At 35.9% G+C, this 16,988-nt stretch overlaps 2 protein-coding genes across 6 annotated transcripts in view; one reads left to right on the top strand and one right to left on the bottom strand.

Moving 5' to 3' along the window:
- The window catches only part of LOC128884694 (BAI1-associated protein 3), a 188,311-nt gene extending 183,605 nt beyond the window's left edge, over nucleotides 1–4,706 (top strand). For all 4 annotated transcript variants that reach the window (XM_054138256.1, XM_054138258.1, XM_054138257.1 and 1 more), the window contains 2 exons: nucleotides 45–253; nucleotides 616–4,706. In XM_054138256.1, coding sequence (XP_053994231.1) covers nucleotides 45–253; nucleotides 616–710 — 304 coding nt within the window. In that variant the 3' untranslated portion in view covers nucleotides 711–4,706. The remainder of the gene's footprint in view (nucleotides 1–44; nucleotides 254–615) is intronic.
- On the bottom strand, nucleotides 3,793–16,545 carry LOC128884695 (dynein axonemal light chain 1-like). Of its 2 annotated transcripts, none has more exons than XM_054138259.1 (4): nucleotides 16,367–16,545; nucleotides 15,664–16,031; nucleotides 6,287–6,564; nucleotides 3,793–6,040 (listed from the first exon to the last, which is right to left on the bottom strand). In XM_054138259.1, exons 2-4 carry the CDS (start codon nucleotides 15,860–15,862, stop codon nucleotides 5,897–5,899), a joined length of 621 nt encoding a protein of 206 aa, XP_053994234.1. In that variant the 5' UTR covers nucleotides 15,863–16,031; nucleotides 16,367–16,545; the 3' UTR covers nucleotides 3,793–5,896. The 2 variants fall into 2 exon arrangements, with proteins under 2 accessions (XP_053994234.1, XP_053994235.1); XM_054138260.1 differs by having other exon boundaries at nucleotides 15,664–15,934.
- Between the last annotated feature and the right edge of the window lie 443 nt (nucleotides 16,546–16,988).

The raw sequence follows: 16,988 nt of genomic DNA, 5'->3' as shown, positions 1-16,988 counted from the left end.
GATGAAAATAGAACAATGTTGAAATGGGTGATTATTTTTTGCAGCTCGGTGAGCGTGGAACAGTGTCGAAGTCCGGACTCCATGGTGGTCTTCACAGTGATGGATCACGACGTCCTCACAGCGAATGACTTCGCGGGCGAAGCATTCTTGGGGCTCAGCACGATACCAGGCGTGGCTGACACGAATGCCACCATAGACAATTTCCATGGCCTCAAACATGCCGAGCTGCCCCTCATGCAACAAAAGAATCGAAGTGAGTCGATGAAAAACGCTATCAATGCACAATGTTCTTTAATTGAACGTTTTAATCAAGTCGTTTTGTTGACCAAGTCGTGTCTCGTCAAAGGATTTCCAAACGGAACTCTAGGATTTTACTTCTCAATCAAACTACTCACTGAACTTTAATTGTGGTAGAAACCTCGATTGTTGCAAAGATTTTAGTCCCAATTTCCTGCAATAACCGAGCTTCTACTGTACTATAAACTCCTTTCAGTCATTCGTTATGATTTCTCTGGCAAGAAGGATAAAATACGAATGGACTCTGGTCCAGAGATTAAGAGATGAACTCGATATTCACCGAGCTTCGCGTGAAATGAATCTCTTCTCTGTTCGCAGATCACCCGATTCTTCAAATTCTGGAGACAAGGGTCGGCGACAAAGTGGCTCTCGATTTTGTGAGGAAACAAAGGCAACGACTCGCCTCGACGTAAAACGAAAAGCGACGCGAATCAAAAGCTTCGTCGCAGTCTCGAGCCGTTGAATTCTCGTCTTTAACGGGGTGAAACGAGGGGGAAACAGGTGCAAACAAACGAATCCCAACCCCCCCGTTTCCTCTGATATTCGCCAGATCTTTCTCAGTGTAAATCGTGTTTGAATATAATCGGTGTTGGTAACTAAAGAAAACTAACAAGAGAATAAATATTAAAAGCGGATCAGCGAGGGTAACGGGATGTTCGCAAACAAAGGGAAAAAATAACAAAATGAAAGCATACATATATATCCAGAACTATTTTTGTGTCGAGAACAAAGCGAGGTCGAGAAAAGCTGAGCAAAGTACAGAGAGAGAGAGCGAGAGAGAGAACAAGTTTTAATCTGTCAGGGTGTTTAAAAATAAATGTTTTAAATAGCTGACGTCGTTCGAGGCACTCGGGAACAAGGAGTTATCCTTTGTGAAAGTCATTTCCACGTTTCGGTAGCTTGTGAATAGTTTCGTCAAGCTTTCGAGATTTTACATCAGTCGTCGTTCGTAGTTTGACGATGACGCCATATGTTGGCGAAACGTCGAAAGGGTTCTTTTATGTTAGAATTAACGGAATCTTGGAATCATCATTCGGTTTTAAACTCAAACGTAATATTTATATAATATGTACAAGGAAATGAACGAAGTGTTTAACGTGTGTGTATATCTCAAAGAAAGTAGTAATTATTGTCTATTGAACGACCAAAACGAGACTGACAGTGAACTGTTTCGACTTGAATTATACAGATATATGCACGTACAGCGACAAGAACAGAAATAGTGAAATTTTAACATCTTGAAAAGACACTGCTTGATCCTGGAAGCCTCGAGCGGTTGCAGCAAGAACCCAGGCCGTAAGAGCCTCAAGTATCTCGTTTAAAAAAGCTATCGTCGAGACCGTCGAGACTCGAAGCAATGCTAATCGGCCGTGACATCAGAATACTTTTTCCAAAAACGAATTAATGAGTGGTGGGAGGAAAACTAAGAGTATCGTATGGAGAAAGGGTGATCGGTCCCGAATAAGAGGAATGTGGTGCACAGGTAAGATTCTTGTCTAGGTACAAATGTCAAATAACGAATTAAAGATAGACAACTTCTTATTTCTAACTTGTGGAATAAAAAATACAGTTGGAATAATAGATTAAAATATTTTATTGTGAACAAGTTAAAATTTTATAAGTTTTTTTTGAGTACAGACCTGGGTAAATTTTAATTGAAATGGAAAAAGGCAATGATTATTCGAGATAATTTACTTCAGTCGATCCTTTTATCTTGAAAAATTGACGACAGATTTATTTCTTCTAACGTTTGATTATCAAATTAAATTTTTACTATTTCATCATCGTCACTTTCAAATTCGAAATTTCATTGTGTACTTGTGATATCATTTGATTTGATTATCAGGAACAATTTCACAATTATTTCAAATAATTACGAAATAAAATAATATGTTATTCAATATGATATTTCAAAAGTGACTACAGATATGAAAAAGAATGTAATGTAATTTTCATGTAATTATGAAATAGAATAACGTGTTATTTGAAATAGTATTTCAAATATCATTTCAAAAGTGCCCTGGTTTGATTGATCACACGTCAGAAATAAATCACAAGACGTATGGTTTCATTTAAATGAAATATCGCTTCATCTCTGGTGTCAAACCGTTCGTAATCACTCCAGTCAATGGTTGGCTATGAAAAAATCAATCTTTGGCTTTACGATGACTTAAGTACCTGCACAATTGATAATGTCAAATATAAAATATCATTCCTAGGTGGTCAATATTATTTTGCAACATCTAATATTTGCAATAATATTAATCATACATACACATTGAGTGATTTATAATTGTATATATTAATAATAAATTTTCGATGCAGTGGTTGTGAGGTTCTCACATTACATGCAGGTTTTACAAATTATTTATTCAAAAATCAAGGAAGATTTGTGTAGTGAGAAGAGATACATAACAAGTACGAAATTTTGAATAATTTACTATCATATATGAAAAAAGGCTTTAGAATTAGTTAATTCATGAAAGTAAGATCATCTACCGATTAAGAGTATTTGATCTATAAACTGTAAATTATGGTACAAAATTCTTAAGTAGTACTATAAAAATATAAAGGGTTTTGTAAAAGAGGGCTTGAGGATTTAATTAATTATAAAAACATGTCAACGTAATCGTGATGAGCATACTAATATAAATTACATAAATCGCATATATTCCCATTCCATTTGTGTTTTATTAATAAATAGTCCTAAAGCCCATTTTGGAATACTCTTTATAATATACATATAATACATATATGACAATTCCTGCAAATATTGAATATTGCAAAATAATCTCAACCGTGGGTACCTCAAGACGTCTGACCAAATATGACCCGCAACTACTTCCAGGATCGATCTTTCATTCTCCGCGCGGTATATGGATCATCGAAGCTCGACACGTCCAAATCGATTCGAAATAATCGAAGCAAAACTCGCGAAGACATTCATCGCCGATTCGCATCGCTTCGACGGATACAGATCAATTCCAAGAGAGTCGATATACATACGATATTTTTCTTACTCGTCATTGGCTAACGTCTCTTTCTATCTTTCCACCGCCGTCTCCCACTTCACCGATTTCCAGCGATTATACTATTCTTCTCATCGCCGTTCGCGCGCACCGCGACGCCTGTATCGCAATCTGCACACGACGGATATCGATCGACGTTTAAATGATAAATAAACGACGCATGAACCGACTAAATAAAAAAAAAATGTACGAACAAAAGAAAACTGTGCTACGTAAGAAAATTATCGCAACAAAATTATTCACCAAAATTTTGCTATTTTTCAAATGCATATAGGTCCGTCAATTTTCGTTGTGTCGAGACAACTTTATTTTTCAGTTTGTAGATAATTATCTACAATTGAACAAATTATGGTACAAAATTCTTAAGTTACAAATTAATACAAAATGGATCCAATGTCTTTTCTTTAAAATTCGATTGTTTGATTTATAGTAAGCAACTTAAATAAAGAGAAGTCTGTAGTGCTGGTTAGTGGGTTTAAATAATTTATTATGACACTTATTACACTTTTATACTGTAGATATTATTCATTAAAACGCACCATTGGCGACAATGGATTATGCGTGAATCTAATGCAATGATAAAAGTAATATAGGTAGAAGAGAATGAATAAAATAATAAACTGCATGAATTTTATGAGAAACGCTGGAAGTATGTATTTAATAGAAGTCTACAAAGTACAAATAATTACCTGTAAAATCAAACAAAAAATTGTCTCTAAACAATAAAAATTTACAGAATTGTGCGCATTTGAAGAATGGCAAAGTTTCGATGAATAACTTCATTGAGTTAATTTTGTTACTGTATATGGAATTCATAAATTAACAAATGATTTGTGCCCGTTGCATGTATACGTAAGGATACGCTAAGAAGCGATTTAAGGAATAAAAAGATGATAAAAGAAAAACGCTAAAAAAAAATAAAAAATAATGAATAAGAAGTTGTAACTACTAAATACCAAGTGGCAAAAAAAAAAAAAATGGTGTCCCCTTGTGTCTCTACTGCGAAGATTCGTGTTTGATTTGCTCGTACAATCTGAATCTTTCTAGAGCTTTTCCGATCTCTTCGGCACGACGATGAAACGGCCTCTTCGCTTGGAAATTTCATCGGTGAATCGTGCTAACAATCGATTCGACGAAATCGGACGAAGGATCTTCGAGGAAATTGCTTCAATGAAATTATTCGTGAAAAAAAAGGGAACTAAACACACACGGAGAATGTATGTGGTCCAAATCTGGCGAGAGAGTGGAAAAAATTGGATCGGTAAGCGATCGAAATTGGCGACCAATGTACCTAAATAGAAAACAAAGGAATTTAATCAAAAAAATGCATCGGAACAAAGAACTGACTGGATAGTAAAATGATTTAAAAAAAAAAGGAAACGCACACTTGTCAATTTTTCTAATGCACGGTATCACGCGCGTCTACGTATACGTATGGTACAAGTACGAACATCAGCAACACACCTTTATAACGCACGCGCCTTCGATAAAAAAAAAAGAAAGAACCACACTCACACGTACACAGAATTAATGCAAAAATCTACGAAAAATGAAAAAAAAACTAAAAAAGAGAAGAAACGATGATCTCTCGAAAAGTCGTCTGTCCGATCCTCGATATATCTCGTGCATCGAATCCAATCGAACTCTATTTGCTTTTTCAACCTTTTACAATCACCAGAACGTATGTACGATCTGTCTTGTATCGTGAGACGAATAAATTAATATAAATGTAACCCCGGTCGTTGGCTGTTTTTTTACGAAAATGGGCAAAATTTGTATTTAAATAGCAAGATGGAATAATGGATAAAAATGGAAGTTTGGTGTTTCTTTTGTTGCTCTCGTATGTATCGAGAATGAATGTGAAGAAGGTGTACATTCTTTGGTAATAATCGAACAAGGATATTTATCAAACGTATTTTTTTTAAACACCTTTTGAGAATAATACGAAAGATATTCGACATTCTATTCGTTACTTGTTGAATTAAAATTGATAAAAGTTCGAATTATAAAACGAGTTATTTCACCATGAACAAATAGAAAAACTGTTCGATCAAATGAAAGTAACGAATATATTGTTATGGATTGATTTTATTCGTGGTCTATTACTTGCGTACAAATTTTGTCCATCTCTATTTCCTCAGATTCTATCCCTTCCGATCAGGCAATAATTTTTCTTCTCTACGTTAATAATACATAATACTGACAAATACATTCTACTAAGTAGATAGTATAACACAATACTTTATGAAATTCTTCATTGGCACGTGTACCATGTTATTTTTTCATGAAAAATTATAAACCCCTGAGCAATAAGGGTCTAAAAGACTACATTATATTAAAGGGTAATTTCATCCCTTAAGCTTGAGTTCCTGTAGCTAATAAAAATACATATCCTTATTTCTAGCTACTCCACGGACGTGGGACGTTTTCTTGTATAAAGGTCTAAGAAGTTGTTTGTGGTGTACATAAAATATAAAATAATACAATATAAAATAATAAAACAACGAAGGTAAAAGTGTCAAAAAGAGGAAACCTATCAAAAGCGTTCATAAATGGTCTGCAACATTGTTTTAGGCAGTCTCGGGTTGGGAAGGGCTATCAAGTTTTTGTGATTGGTTCGCGGTTGAACATTCTTCCGCTCGTATGATCGGTTCACCATCCAATTTCTCCAACGTTGGTAAGCGTCTGGCCACCTCTGACCTCCACTGGTCCACCTGGAAATATCACAGAGAAAATTGTTTTGCCATTAAAAAAGTACTTTTAGAAAAAACCTAAACTTGTACATAATTTTCTAAATATTTATTATAATTATTAATCTACATCAGCACAAGTAGAAACAATGCAGTTTGTGCAGGTTAAACTCAATTTAAAATCAATTAACTGAATTCGTACAGAAACTAATTTGTTATTGACTTCAAAGAATCGGATTACCGAAAAATTGAAAGATTATATCAACGTACTTCGAGGCTATCGTACAGTGGGTTTCCAACGAAAACGAGGTCCTGAAGATTCGCTAGCTCCTGAAGCTTGTTGAATTCGTTCCACTCCCTCACCAAATTGTTCGACATGTACAGTACACGAAGATTTCTCATCGTGTTGATTCCTTTCATTTTCTCGATAAGATTGTAAGATATCCAAAGCTCTTCCAGAGTGTCTGCCAACGCCTCCAGGCCGGTGAACCCCTTAATTAAGTTGCGGCCTAACGAGAGGATTCTTAGGTTCTTCAAGCTACCGATTCCTTTTTCAAACAAGAAAATATTAATGGATCATCAGGAGGATTAACATTATATTTTTTGATTGGTAGCTTGCAGCTAACCAGAATGTTCCTCCTTCTGCACTTTTATTCATTACTATGAATTCATAGATTGCATCTTTATAGGTAATGACATAAAATGTAAGGAAATAGATTAAGGTAGTTCCTCCAAACTATACTAGTCAAAACAAAACTCAAATACAGTAAATATTAACAACGATGTATTTATTAGAATAAATACATAAATTATAATTTGATTATGATTTAAACTTAAAAAAAATAGTTGATATGAATTGATACAAGTCCAATTGCAATTAGTTTTTCACGTATTATTTTACTCAACGCAGTAGTCGTGAAACCGAGGGGGCACAAAGAACATATGGTACGATTCACAGTCTGGCCGTATATTACATTTTGGTATCAGGAGAACGTGATATGCGAAGAGGCGGCACGAGGAATACCAGGTACGTATCGAAATTCTGAGGAAATTGTACATTTTGGTATCAGGACCACATGATATGCGAAAAGGTGGCACGTTTGCGCCTACGAGCAAGAAACCGGCTCGACATACCTGTTAGTACAGGTTGCCTAATTCAAGGGGCTAAATTTCGGTACGGTTCGAAATTCTGGCCGATTTTGCATTTTGGTATCAGGAGCACATGATAGGTGAAGAGGTGAAATAACTTTTAATTGGATATCGATACTTACCTCTTGTATCAGGAGAACGTGATGACGGAGGTGGTATCATAGTTTTTAATTCTGGCTCAAAGCTTATCTTGTGTATTGGGAGAACATGTTTGTTTGTATGTTTGTATGTTTCTTTATTGTGTAACAATTAACGTTGTTATTTACACATTTCCGTTGTACATGAGCTATTTTTTTTTTTTTTTTACATTTCGTTTGTTAACAAAATAACCTTATCCTAATATATTCCGCTCGATTATAATATTTTGTACGTGTAGCTGTTTACTTATTAACTATTTGTACATTTTGTGGTTAGTGGATAAAAATCAACAATTATGAGTATCTTATTCTCCTACCTTACAATTATGCCCTTTTAAAGTCTGCAAAAATAAATTACTTTATTTTTGTTTTTCTTTCTTAGCCCTGTGTTATTTTACTTAAAATCTATTCTGTATTGCGCCTCTGGGGAAGTTTCCCATATCACAGTTTCTTTAATACTGTTAATCCTCCCCTTATTTGTGCTTATATATATACTATATGTGTACTTATATAAATATATATATAAAAAAAATAGGATTACATTTAGCTTATTGATCTTTATTAAATCTAAATTGACCAATATGGTCTCAGTCTTCATTTGAGCTTTCGTTATTGTATTCCTATTTTCTTTAATCATTTGTATATATATATCTTTTTTTTTTTTTTAAAGTCGCGTACAGAGTTAATAGGAACGATTCCTAGCTTTAAATACATTGTTTTTTCATTATCCTGTGTTAGTAGGATCTGACTAGCTAGTAGTTCTTACAATTCAATGTTGGTTTCTTTTAAAAAAAACTATAATTGCTTTAAGTACTGAACTCTTTTCGCTGTTTATTAAATGAACTATATTATAATTGCTGTTATTAATTAAGGTACCTATTTTATCATACATTTTTAGACGCGGGGTCTTCCGTTTGTCCTATAAATTAGACCTATCTGAAATATTTGTTTTTGGTTATTATCAAGGATCTCCACCACTAGTGTCTCGAACCTTCTGTCTATTTTCTATGATTTGGTCTTCTTTACATTTATGTCCTCTTTATAATAAATACCTAGTCCGCATCCTTGTTGGTAGGTCTTATTTCCTACTCTTTCTATATTATAGTCATTTCCGTTGTTAATTAACTGGTAACCTTGTATTTGATAGTTATTATAGTCTAATATCCACGTTTCCGTTATAAGCATAATATCATAATTGCTGATCTTTGTTTTAAGTTCGTCTATTTTATTTCCTATACTCCTTGCATTCCATAATCCTATTTTCAGTTTTACATTATTGTGCATTTTGTTAGTTTATCGTTTATTCTATTATCACTGTTTTGTACTTTAAGCCTGTGGAAAAAATTATCGTGAGTATGTAAGGAGTATCTGAGTTTATAAATGCATTTACTTTTAGGTTTGGTGGCTATATTTTTTTTTTTTTTTTTTAAAAGGTTAACAAAATATGTAATGTTTTCTATTTTTCAAAATAAAGCTAATTAATAACCGGATTGTATCTATTAATTTTCGTTCCAGTTTTTTTTTTTAAGACCTGATTTATGGTTATTATTATTATTATCTTTTTTGATTCTTAAATTCCCTAAAATTATAAATAGAATTTGTTTGGTTGACGTCTTATTACTATGTTTAAATATTTTTATGTGATATCGGCTTTTCGTATATACTGAAAAAAGAAAAAGGAACCATTTCTCATTGCTAGCGTATTTCTTTTCTAAATTTTTCATTACTATGCTTTTCTTCTTTTTTTTTTTTCAGAAATTCTTTAACTGTAAATCTATTGTTTCCTTTTTCTTTTTTTATTTTTTAAAACGTATATTGAACATTATCTGTTCCTATAGCATAACATGATATAAAATACAATCAACGTGTAATATATAATATGAAAACAAAAATATATATGAGATATTTGTATATCTCTAAAGAAAAAACAAAAAATATAAATATTAAGTGATTTCTCTTACTTGTTCTCTGGTTGAGAGTTTACAAAATCTAAGTCATCGTCTGTCTCTGTTTGAGGAGATTTAAATGATTCGGAATAATTATCTTCTTCCTTATCCTGAGTGTCAGGAATGACTTTTTGGAATGTAAAGTCCATTTCTACTTGGTTCGGCTCTACTGGGCTCTTCTGTTGATCAGTTGATTCAGTCTTTTCTTCACTCTTCTTTTGGCTGGTCAATTCTTCAATGTGAGGAGTTCCTTCCCATTCCTCATTTGACATATATCCTGATTGTGGGTTAATCGACGGAGCCTTTTTTTCTTCCGTCTGCGTCGGTCTAGGTGAGGTTTTTGGTAAAGTTGAATAATTATGTTTAATTAAAAGTTCTTTTGCTTCTGAATTCTGGGATATGTAGGTTGTCTTCCCTTGTTGGCGTGGTTCTGTGTTTAGATGTTGTTGGTTTATTTTGATGGTAAAAATCTTTGTTCTTGATGACTATTGGAGGTTCTTTCCTAATACTTTTTGTATTTTGGTATCGCTCATCTTTGTAGGTTATGGGTAGCTTTCTGATTTCTCTATCTTGCTGAAAATTATGTTTTTCTTTGTGGTAATTTTTGAGGTAGTATCTTTGTTTGTCTTCGTATATCTGGTCGAGTTCTCTTTCGGTTGGTTCTCCTTTGTTTCCCTGAGTATATTTATGATCCCTTGTGGTTCCTGGTGACGATTCTTTCAGTTTATTTTTTATAATATTGGTGAGGTTTTGTTCTTTAATCCATTTTATTAGTTCTTCTATATCGTTGTCATTTTGGATGCCAAAGTTAGTTTTATAGGGTTTGTAGTTCCTTTGCTTATGAAGATAACTTTCTTTTCTCTCCTCCGTGTCATATTCGTACTGCGTTGGTGGCAGTATCTGGGTATCTTCTTCTTCTAATGGATAAAATCGATTATTTTGGTTGTTACTGACCTTTAAAGACTCTGGTAAGGTGCGTCCTTTGCCATCGTACCCCCTCGGTTGCCTTCTGTTAGGTGTGAACCAATCGTTTGCTCTTATCGGGCACGGTCTGTCCTCCCATTTTTCTATTTCCATTGAAAATCTGTTTCTATTGCTTCTTTGACCTAATGCAGGGAAATCCTCTCCCTTGTCTCTGAAGTTGTTATTACCTTTAAAGTTCAGTTCCGTCATTGCGACGCTTTTGGCTTCGTGGAAAGACATGTTTTTGTATGCAATCAATTTATTAATTGCTTTTTCCAGCACTGCATATGGGCATTGCCTGTTTAAAGCCGAGTGATCATCTTCGCAGTTTGCGCACCTTGGGGGGTTGGAACACTCTCCGTGTGCTGTGCTTCCGCAATTGAAACATTTACTTGTTGCTTCTCGACAGAAGCGCTTTGTGTGACCGAATCTTAAACATTGATAGCACTGCCTAATGTTTCTGACAAAAGGGGTCACATTCAGCGAAACGTGCCCTTCCATGATCACTAACTTGGTGGGAAGGCTCGTTCCCCTAAACTTCACTATCACCATGTGCGTATCCACCCACTCATATCCGTTGTCAACCTTCTTTCTCCTTCTCAGTCTTTCAAAGGATTCGATATTTTGTCCCGGGGATGTTTCCTCCTTTAGTTCTTCCAATGAGTATTCCCATTCCTTTATAATCCCTATCCTGAATTCGGATCTCCTTGGTATGCGGATTTTGTACTCCCCATTGTTCTTTTTGACGTATTTGTTAAATATGGCTCTTCCTTCTTCCGGATATTTTATTTTAATTTCTGCTATGTGTTTGTTGAGCATTTTAATGGCTTCTATTTTTTTTAAATCTTCCCTTAGGAATCTAAAAATTTTAAGATAGTTAAGTTTCTTATTAGATTTGAAATTAATTTTACCTTCTTTTTTGTCGATCCTTCTAACTACTTCTAGTTCGAAAAGAGAAATAAAATCCGTGTCCCCTTTAGTAGGGGATTTCTTTTTGGTCTGTATCACCTTTTTTTTGTCAAAAGACGAATCTGAATCTGTGTCTTTTTCTACATGTGCCGCGCCACGTGTTGCGTATCGGCCACCCACGCTTCTTACCTTAGAAATTTCCTGCCTAGAATTTATCGATTCGATTATCGATCGAACGTTTAGATCCTTTTCTGTATTATTTTCTGTTTCGCTTTGATATGTATTTACTTCTATATTAACTTTTTCGTTTCCTATTATTTTCAACTTCTTTCTCACGCTTCTACTTTCATCGCTGTATTCGTTCTCGATTGCCTGTTCTAAACTCTTCCTTCTTGTTTTCACTTTCTCTTGTGATGGTGGCGCTGAGTGCATCTCCTCCGGCGCGCTGGTTGGTCCGTCCCCTTCTTCTCGGTTTCTTCTTATTGGTTGAGCTAAATCTTCTTCCTTCCTATAGGCTCTCATCTTGTATATTTCTTCGGCTGATCTCTGGATCAATTTGATTTTTGGATCACGTAGTGCCAACGCACTTCCGGTCTTAGGGAGGGAGACTCCTCTCTCCCCCCCTGTTCCTTCTCCATCCTCCTCGTGACTATCTCTCATGTAGAGAGAGAGGTTAACTTTATTTCACTGGTCACATCTCGATCGGGTGAGTCCCCCCCTTTAAAAATTATATTCTTGGGTTGTTCCCCCCACCTCACTGAATGTTTTAACTATAAATTCTATTAGTTAGTTTGTATATTTACACCACAATTTTAAATTCTACCTTGAACCACAATTTTCCGTTGTTACCATACCACGCGGCAAACCGGAAGTTTTGGGAGAACATGACATGCGAAGGGGTGTCATAATTTAATTGAATATCGATACTCATCTTTTGTATCAGGAGAACGTGATGTGCGAGGAGGTATCATAGTTTTTAATTCTGGCTCGAAACTTATCTTTTGTATTAGGAGATCATAATGGGTGAGGTCGTGGCAGGGATCATATTTTGGCTCGAATTTTACTCCTCGTGAAGAAGGAGTTTTTGGGCTGGAAAGGGCTTTTTGAATATGTGGGATTAGTTTTAATTCTGCCTCGAAACTTACCTTCGGTATCAGGGTCACATGAACAGCGAGGAGGTGTACCAGGGAATGAAAAGAAATTAAAGGGAAATGTGCTAGGGAATGAAAGGAAATAAAGGAAAATGTCAGAATGTCTTAGGAGATGTTAGAAGGTGTTAGAAGGTATTAGGACCTGTAAGGATTTGCTAGGAGTTGTTTAGGAGTGGTTAAGAGATACATATTAATATGTGTTAGATGGTGTTAGAAGGTATTAGGAGTTGAGTATTAAGAGTGTGGGTGCGGCGCTTGTCCCCGCGACAAGTCTTGCCCCCCTCACGAGAAGGGGGCGCGGCCGAGAAGACCGGGGTCAAGACCCGTCAAGCCGGGGTGAGTCCCGCATACCCCTGCCACCCCGCCCCCCCGCCCCCACCCGGGATGGCGTGGGGTGCGTAATGTATTTTCACACATAAAAAAAAAAGACCCGATTGCTAACATCGTTCGCGCAGAGATGCCCTTGGTATGCAGCAACTGATATTAGCCTGCTTGTCGGTTCAGTTTCATGCGGCAACCTACGCTAGCCGGTTTGTCGGTTCGGTTATCATCTCGTAGACGCAGAGGTACCCCTGTTATGCGACAACCCTTAGTAGCTAATTTGATTGTTCGGTTGTCTTCTCGACGTTGTGGCGTATTCGATTGCACAACGAACATGTTGGATGTAATAATACTTGAAAAATTAATTGCAACTGTAATTGTATCAATTACAAGTTTTTTTTTATTAAAAATCCTAATCAAATAATAATTTAAGAATTTTATTATAGAAAATATATCGTTGTTAATACTTTCTATATTTGAGTTTTGTTTTGACTAGTATAGCTGGGAAAGAACCACCTTAAGTTATTACGCTACGCGTACATACCGCGTGTTATATAAAATACATTGATACATACATGATTATCGCACATTCAAATTTCAGCTGCGCTATTTTTCTGTTTCGCGCGCAACATTCATAGCTTTTGTTTACGCACCGAAAGGCAAAAGCAATACAAAGCCGTTAATACGAATTTATGCTAGACATTACACACAAATTACTACTACGGCATACATATAAAGATACTAAAGACATACAATATAATGCAGTATAATGCAGTATAGTACAACACTAAATCTTACTCGATACTTAAAACTAAGCAAATGTATGTAGGCAACGAACTGTAGGCGACTGCTGTTTTTGGCTGCCTGTAAAATCGCTTCAATAGGCTGTTGGCTTCCAGTGTGGTTCCGATGCTGGGACACTTAGCGTTGTCTGACCAACCTAGTTATCGCTTTCACTCCAGGATGAGCCAAGATGTGTAAAGGCGGCGACTGACTTGCAACAAAACGCTGTAATGAACTGCTCGGCACGAATTTTACGGTTCGACACCAACGTTACATTACAAGGTCCTTTTTGGAATCACGAATGCTCGCTTCGAACTCTCGGCTGAATTCTCTCTCAATGCTTCCTACTCAGTTCAGTGAAAAGTAGACGATCAAAGAGGTTCGTCAAAAAACCGACCGACCAGTGGAGCACGGTCAAGCGCGAACCGAGCGCAAGAACGGCTCGATTCGTCGCTCGCTAGTCCGCCAAACTAAGCGAATGCTCGCGTTACATTACAATGTTCTGTTGCAAGTCAGTCGCCGGCTTAACCCGTTGAAAACCTGGCGACAAAACATTGTTAGGACGAACGGCTGAGCTGCATTTGTCGATAAATCGCAAAATACTGTTGCGCTCACGGAAAGGAAGTACATGTTCTTAACCCTTTGCTTACGGCAGTAAGCGCCACTGAACGAGTCATCGCGCCGCGAAATGTGCCGCACCCATACAAACAGGTCATCCCGCGGGCCCCGTGGTCGGTTATAATTGGACCCGTACACACAGGACGTCGCACCGCCGCCGACTATAGTCGGCATCCGTAACGAAAGGGTTAAGTAAGGACGACGGCGATTGCCGGAAGTGCGGCTGCTCCTCGTCCGTGCGCTAGGCTTCCGAAATGTTCGGTGATGCACTGGTACCGATACTGCCCTCCACTCGAAGTTCAACAATATTGCAAATCGTTCCTCTCAAGAGTTCAACAACGTTGCACATTGAGAAGAGAAGAATTTAAGAGGGGAGTACCAAGAAATGAAGGGAAATGTACCAGAAAGTAGAGGGAAATTAAAGGGATAATTTCCGAGAAGCTGTATTGACGTCATTGTTTTAGAAAAACTTATTAATACCATATTAAAGCCTGATGATTTATTAGGAAATGCGACTTCGTTTACTTTTGAAGTAAATAAATTTATACATAAACAGCAAATAAGTTCGAAGGTAAAATCATACTTACCAAGAAAGGTATACTAACAATTAGTGAAAAGAAATAGGGTAGTGACGAAAGAAAATACCAGACAGAAAATGACTTGGCAAAATTTCTTCGCAAAATGGCGAACATGATTTACCAAGATCCGCGTATAATCGAATTTCCGTCCGATCGAATTGCATTAATTGCGGCGCGATTACGCGTCAATTAAGGAGGTTAGCTAGCACCAGCGGTCCATTTCACGTGACCCGTAACGTGATTTCATTTACATCGAATTATCCGCACTGTCGAACGCTCGTCCCGTTCATTTTTTTTGCGCGTTTTGCTCTGTTTCGTGCAAATTGGAGCACGTCTGCGCAAATTATAAAATCTTCTTTATCCGGGCAAATATAAATATCGAATAGATGCCATCGAACGAACAAAGACCTAAACAGGTTCTTCGCGAAAAAATGAATAATCAATTCTCATTACAGCACCAACGGCAAGGACTTCATTTATGAATAGAAATGCATACAGAGCAGTCGCAGTAGGAATTATAGATCTTAAACAGAGGGAAAAGATTCAGTAGATATTTTATGGGGAAGGAAAAATTCATTTACATTCCAGTTGATTCGAGGAATTTTTTTTAATTCCGAAAACGTTCTCGACCTCAATTTGTATGGCATTTTTATAAGGAAACATTATGTATAAAAATAGTATATATTCATTAGACGTTTTGAACATAATTTTTCAGATCCTCTTTGAGAAAGAACTTCTAATTAAGACATAAAATAACATAATATAAAAGAAGTATAGAATTCAATAACTGAATATTCAATTTATTAAATTAACATATAGAGAGTTTATTAAATCAATCTACATATAAAAATATACTGTATAAAGAAAACTGTGAAAGTTGATATTCCAGCATAAATTGTTACTAACGTAATTTTTAAATGAAAATATATGGCTTGAAAGGGAATGTTACATCTTTTACATATTCATTTTATTCACTTTCTAAATGTGTGAATCCTCTAAGGTTAAATTGTAGAAGTATTTCTTTATTGAATAATGAAATGCGACTGACGACGCAAACAAAATTGAAAGAAGAAAGATAGATAAAATACCCACCTGCAATTTTCTCGATCATGTTTGTCGACAGTGAAAGCTTCTCGCAGTTCGCCAAGGTTGCCAAAGCATTGTCCATCTTCTCTATGGGAGGCCATTGAAAGCTCAGGATAACTTCCGTTGCAGTGGAAGCTTCTTGTCCATTCTCTTCTTCCCATCGGCGAATTGCCTCCTTGCAAGTGGTCGGTTTAGCAGTAGCCATCTTGGTTATCGATCGTCATCGATTTCTCAGAAATTCCCAAATTACCAAAAATTTGTAGCGTGAAAGATGATTCTTCGAAAACGAATGCAGAACTATGCTTCACTCATCTTAATAATTTGTAGAATTTGTATGTGAATAATAATTTTAAGAATTTGTCCATATTAAGCATCTACACATTTCAAAATAGGATATGAAACACAGAAGTATTAATTTTGTGAACAGCACATAGGTAAAATGATATGAAAAATATTGTATAGACGATAATATTACAAGATATGTCATTCCATTTTTTATTTTAATTATAGTATTCATCAACATGACTTACAATTTAAATTGTACCGTTTGAGGGTAATTTTTGTCACCATAAACTGAAGTTTATTTTACTCATATCGTAAGAATTCTATAAAATTCAAATATATAAATTGAGTAAACATAACTCCACAGTTTGCAACATTATCATTTATACAAGATTTTTGAAGCACTCTTCCTGCAATTTCTGCTTACAATTTCTACTTCTCTTTGGATATCACAGTTTCTGTATTCGTAGAAACACTGTAAGGGCGAAACGTTGAAATATTTGACGCTTGATATGGCAAAATGTTTCACACTTATTAGAATATCGTATATTATCGTTCGCCAGACCTCAATTCGAGGTTACAAGTCGAAATTTGTTTCCCTCCGTGGCAAACTGCCACGACTGGAGGCTGGTAATATCTGGCACCAATCAAAATAATCGATGCTCAGGGCGCATGCGTCTGGCGAGGGGTATTTATCAACGAAGCGTCGCGATAAGATTTACGACAGGTATTAACATTGAAAAGGTACAGGTCTTTGGTTAGTAGAACCGTGTGCATTCGACAAAAAAAGAAAAAAGTAATCTTTCTTGTTAAATCGACCACTGGAAACTCGATTCTTCGAGTCACGGATAATTTTAAAATAGATTGTTTATGTTTAAATTAGCACGTATTTTCGCACTACTTCTTTAAATTGCTAGATTTCATTTTTAAGAACAAATCGAACTGAAAAAGACAGGTTTCACAACTGATACGTTTCAAGTATTCTGAAGTTATGCAGAGATAAAGTATATACAGGGTGTCTACGTATAAGTCCGGACATACGCAGGGTG

The sequence above is a fragment of the Hylaeus volcanicus genome, chromosome 2 (genome assembly GCF_026283585.1).
Source record: "Hylaeus volcanicus isolate JK05 chromosome 2, UHH_iyHylVolc1.0_haploid, whole genome shotgun sequence".
NCBI classification, from domain to species: domain Eukaryota; kingdom Metazoa; phylum Arthropoda; class Insecta; order Hymenoptera; family Colletidae; genus Hylaeus; species Hylaeus volcanicus.
The sequence above is the reverse complement of the archived record's forward strand: the minus strand, read 5'-3'. Positions and strand labels throughout refer to the sequence as shown.

Excerpts from the sequence above, each read along its gene's own strand:
- LOC128884695 (XM_054138259.1), bottom strand. The coding sequence starts at position 15,862 with ATGGCTACTGCTAAACCGACCACTTGCAAGGAGGCAATTCGCCGATGG. Across the intron at positions 6,565-15,663 it reads CATGATCGAGAAAATTGCAG|GAATCGGTAGCTTGAAGAAC; the intron begins GTGGGTATTTTA and ends TGTTTGAAAAAG. Across the intron at positions 6,041-6,286 it reads CACTGTACGATAGCCTCGAA|GTGGACCAGTGGAGGTCAGA; the intron begins GTACGTTGATAT and ends TGATATTTCCAG.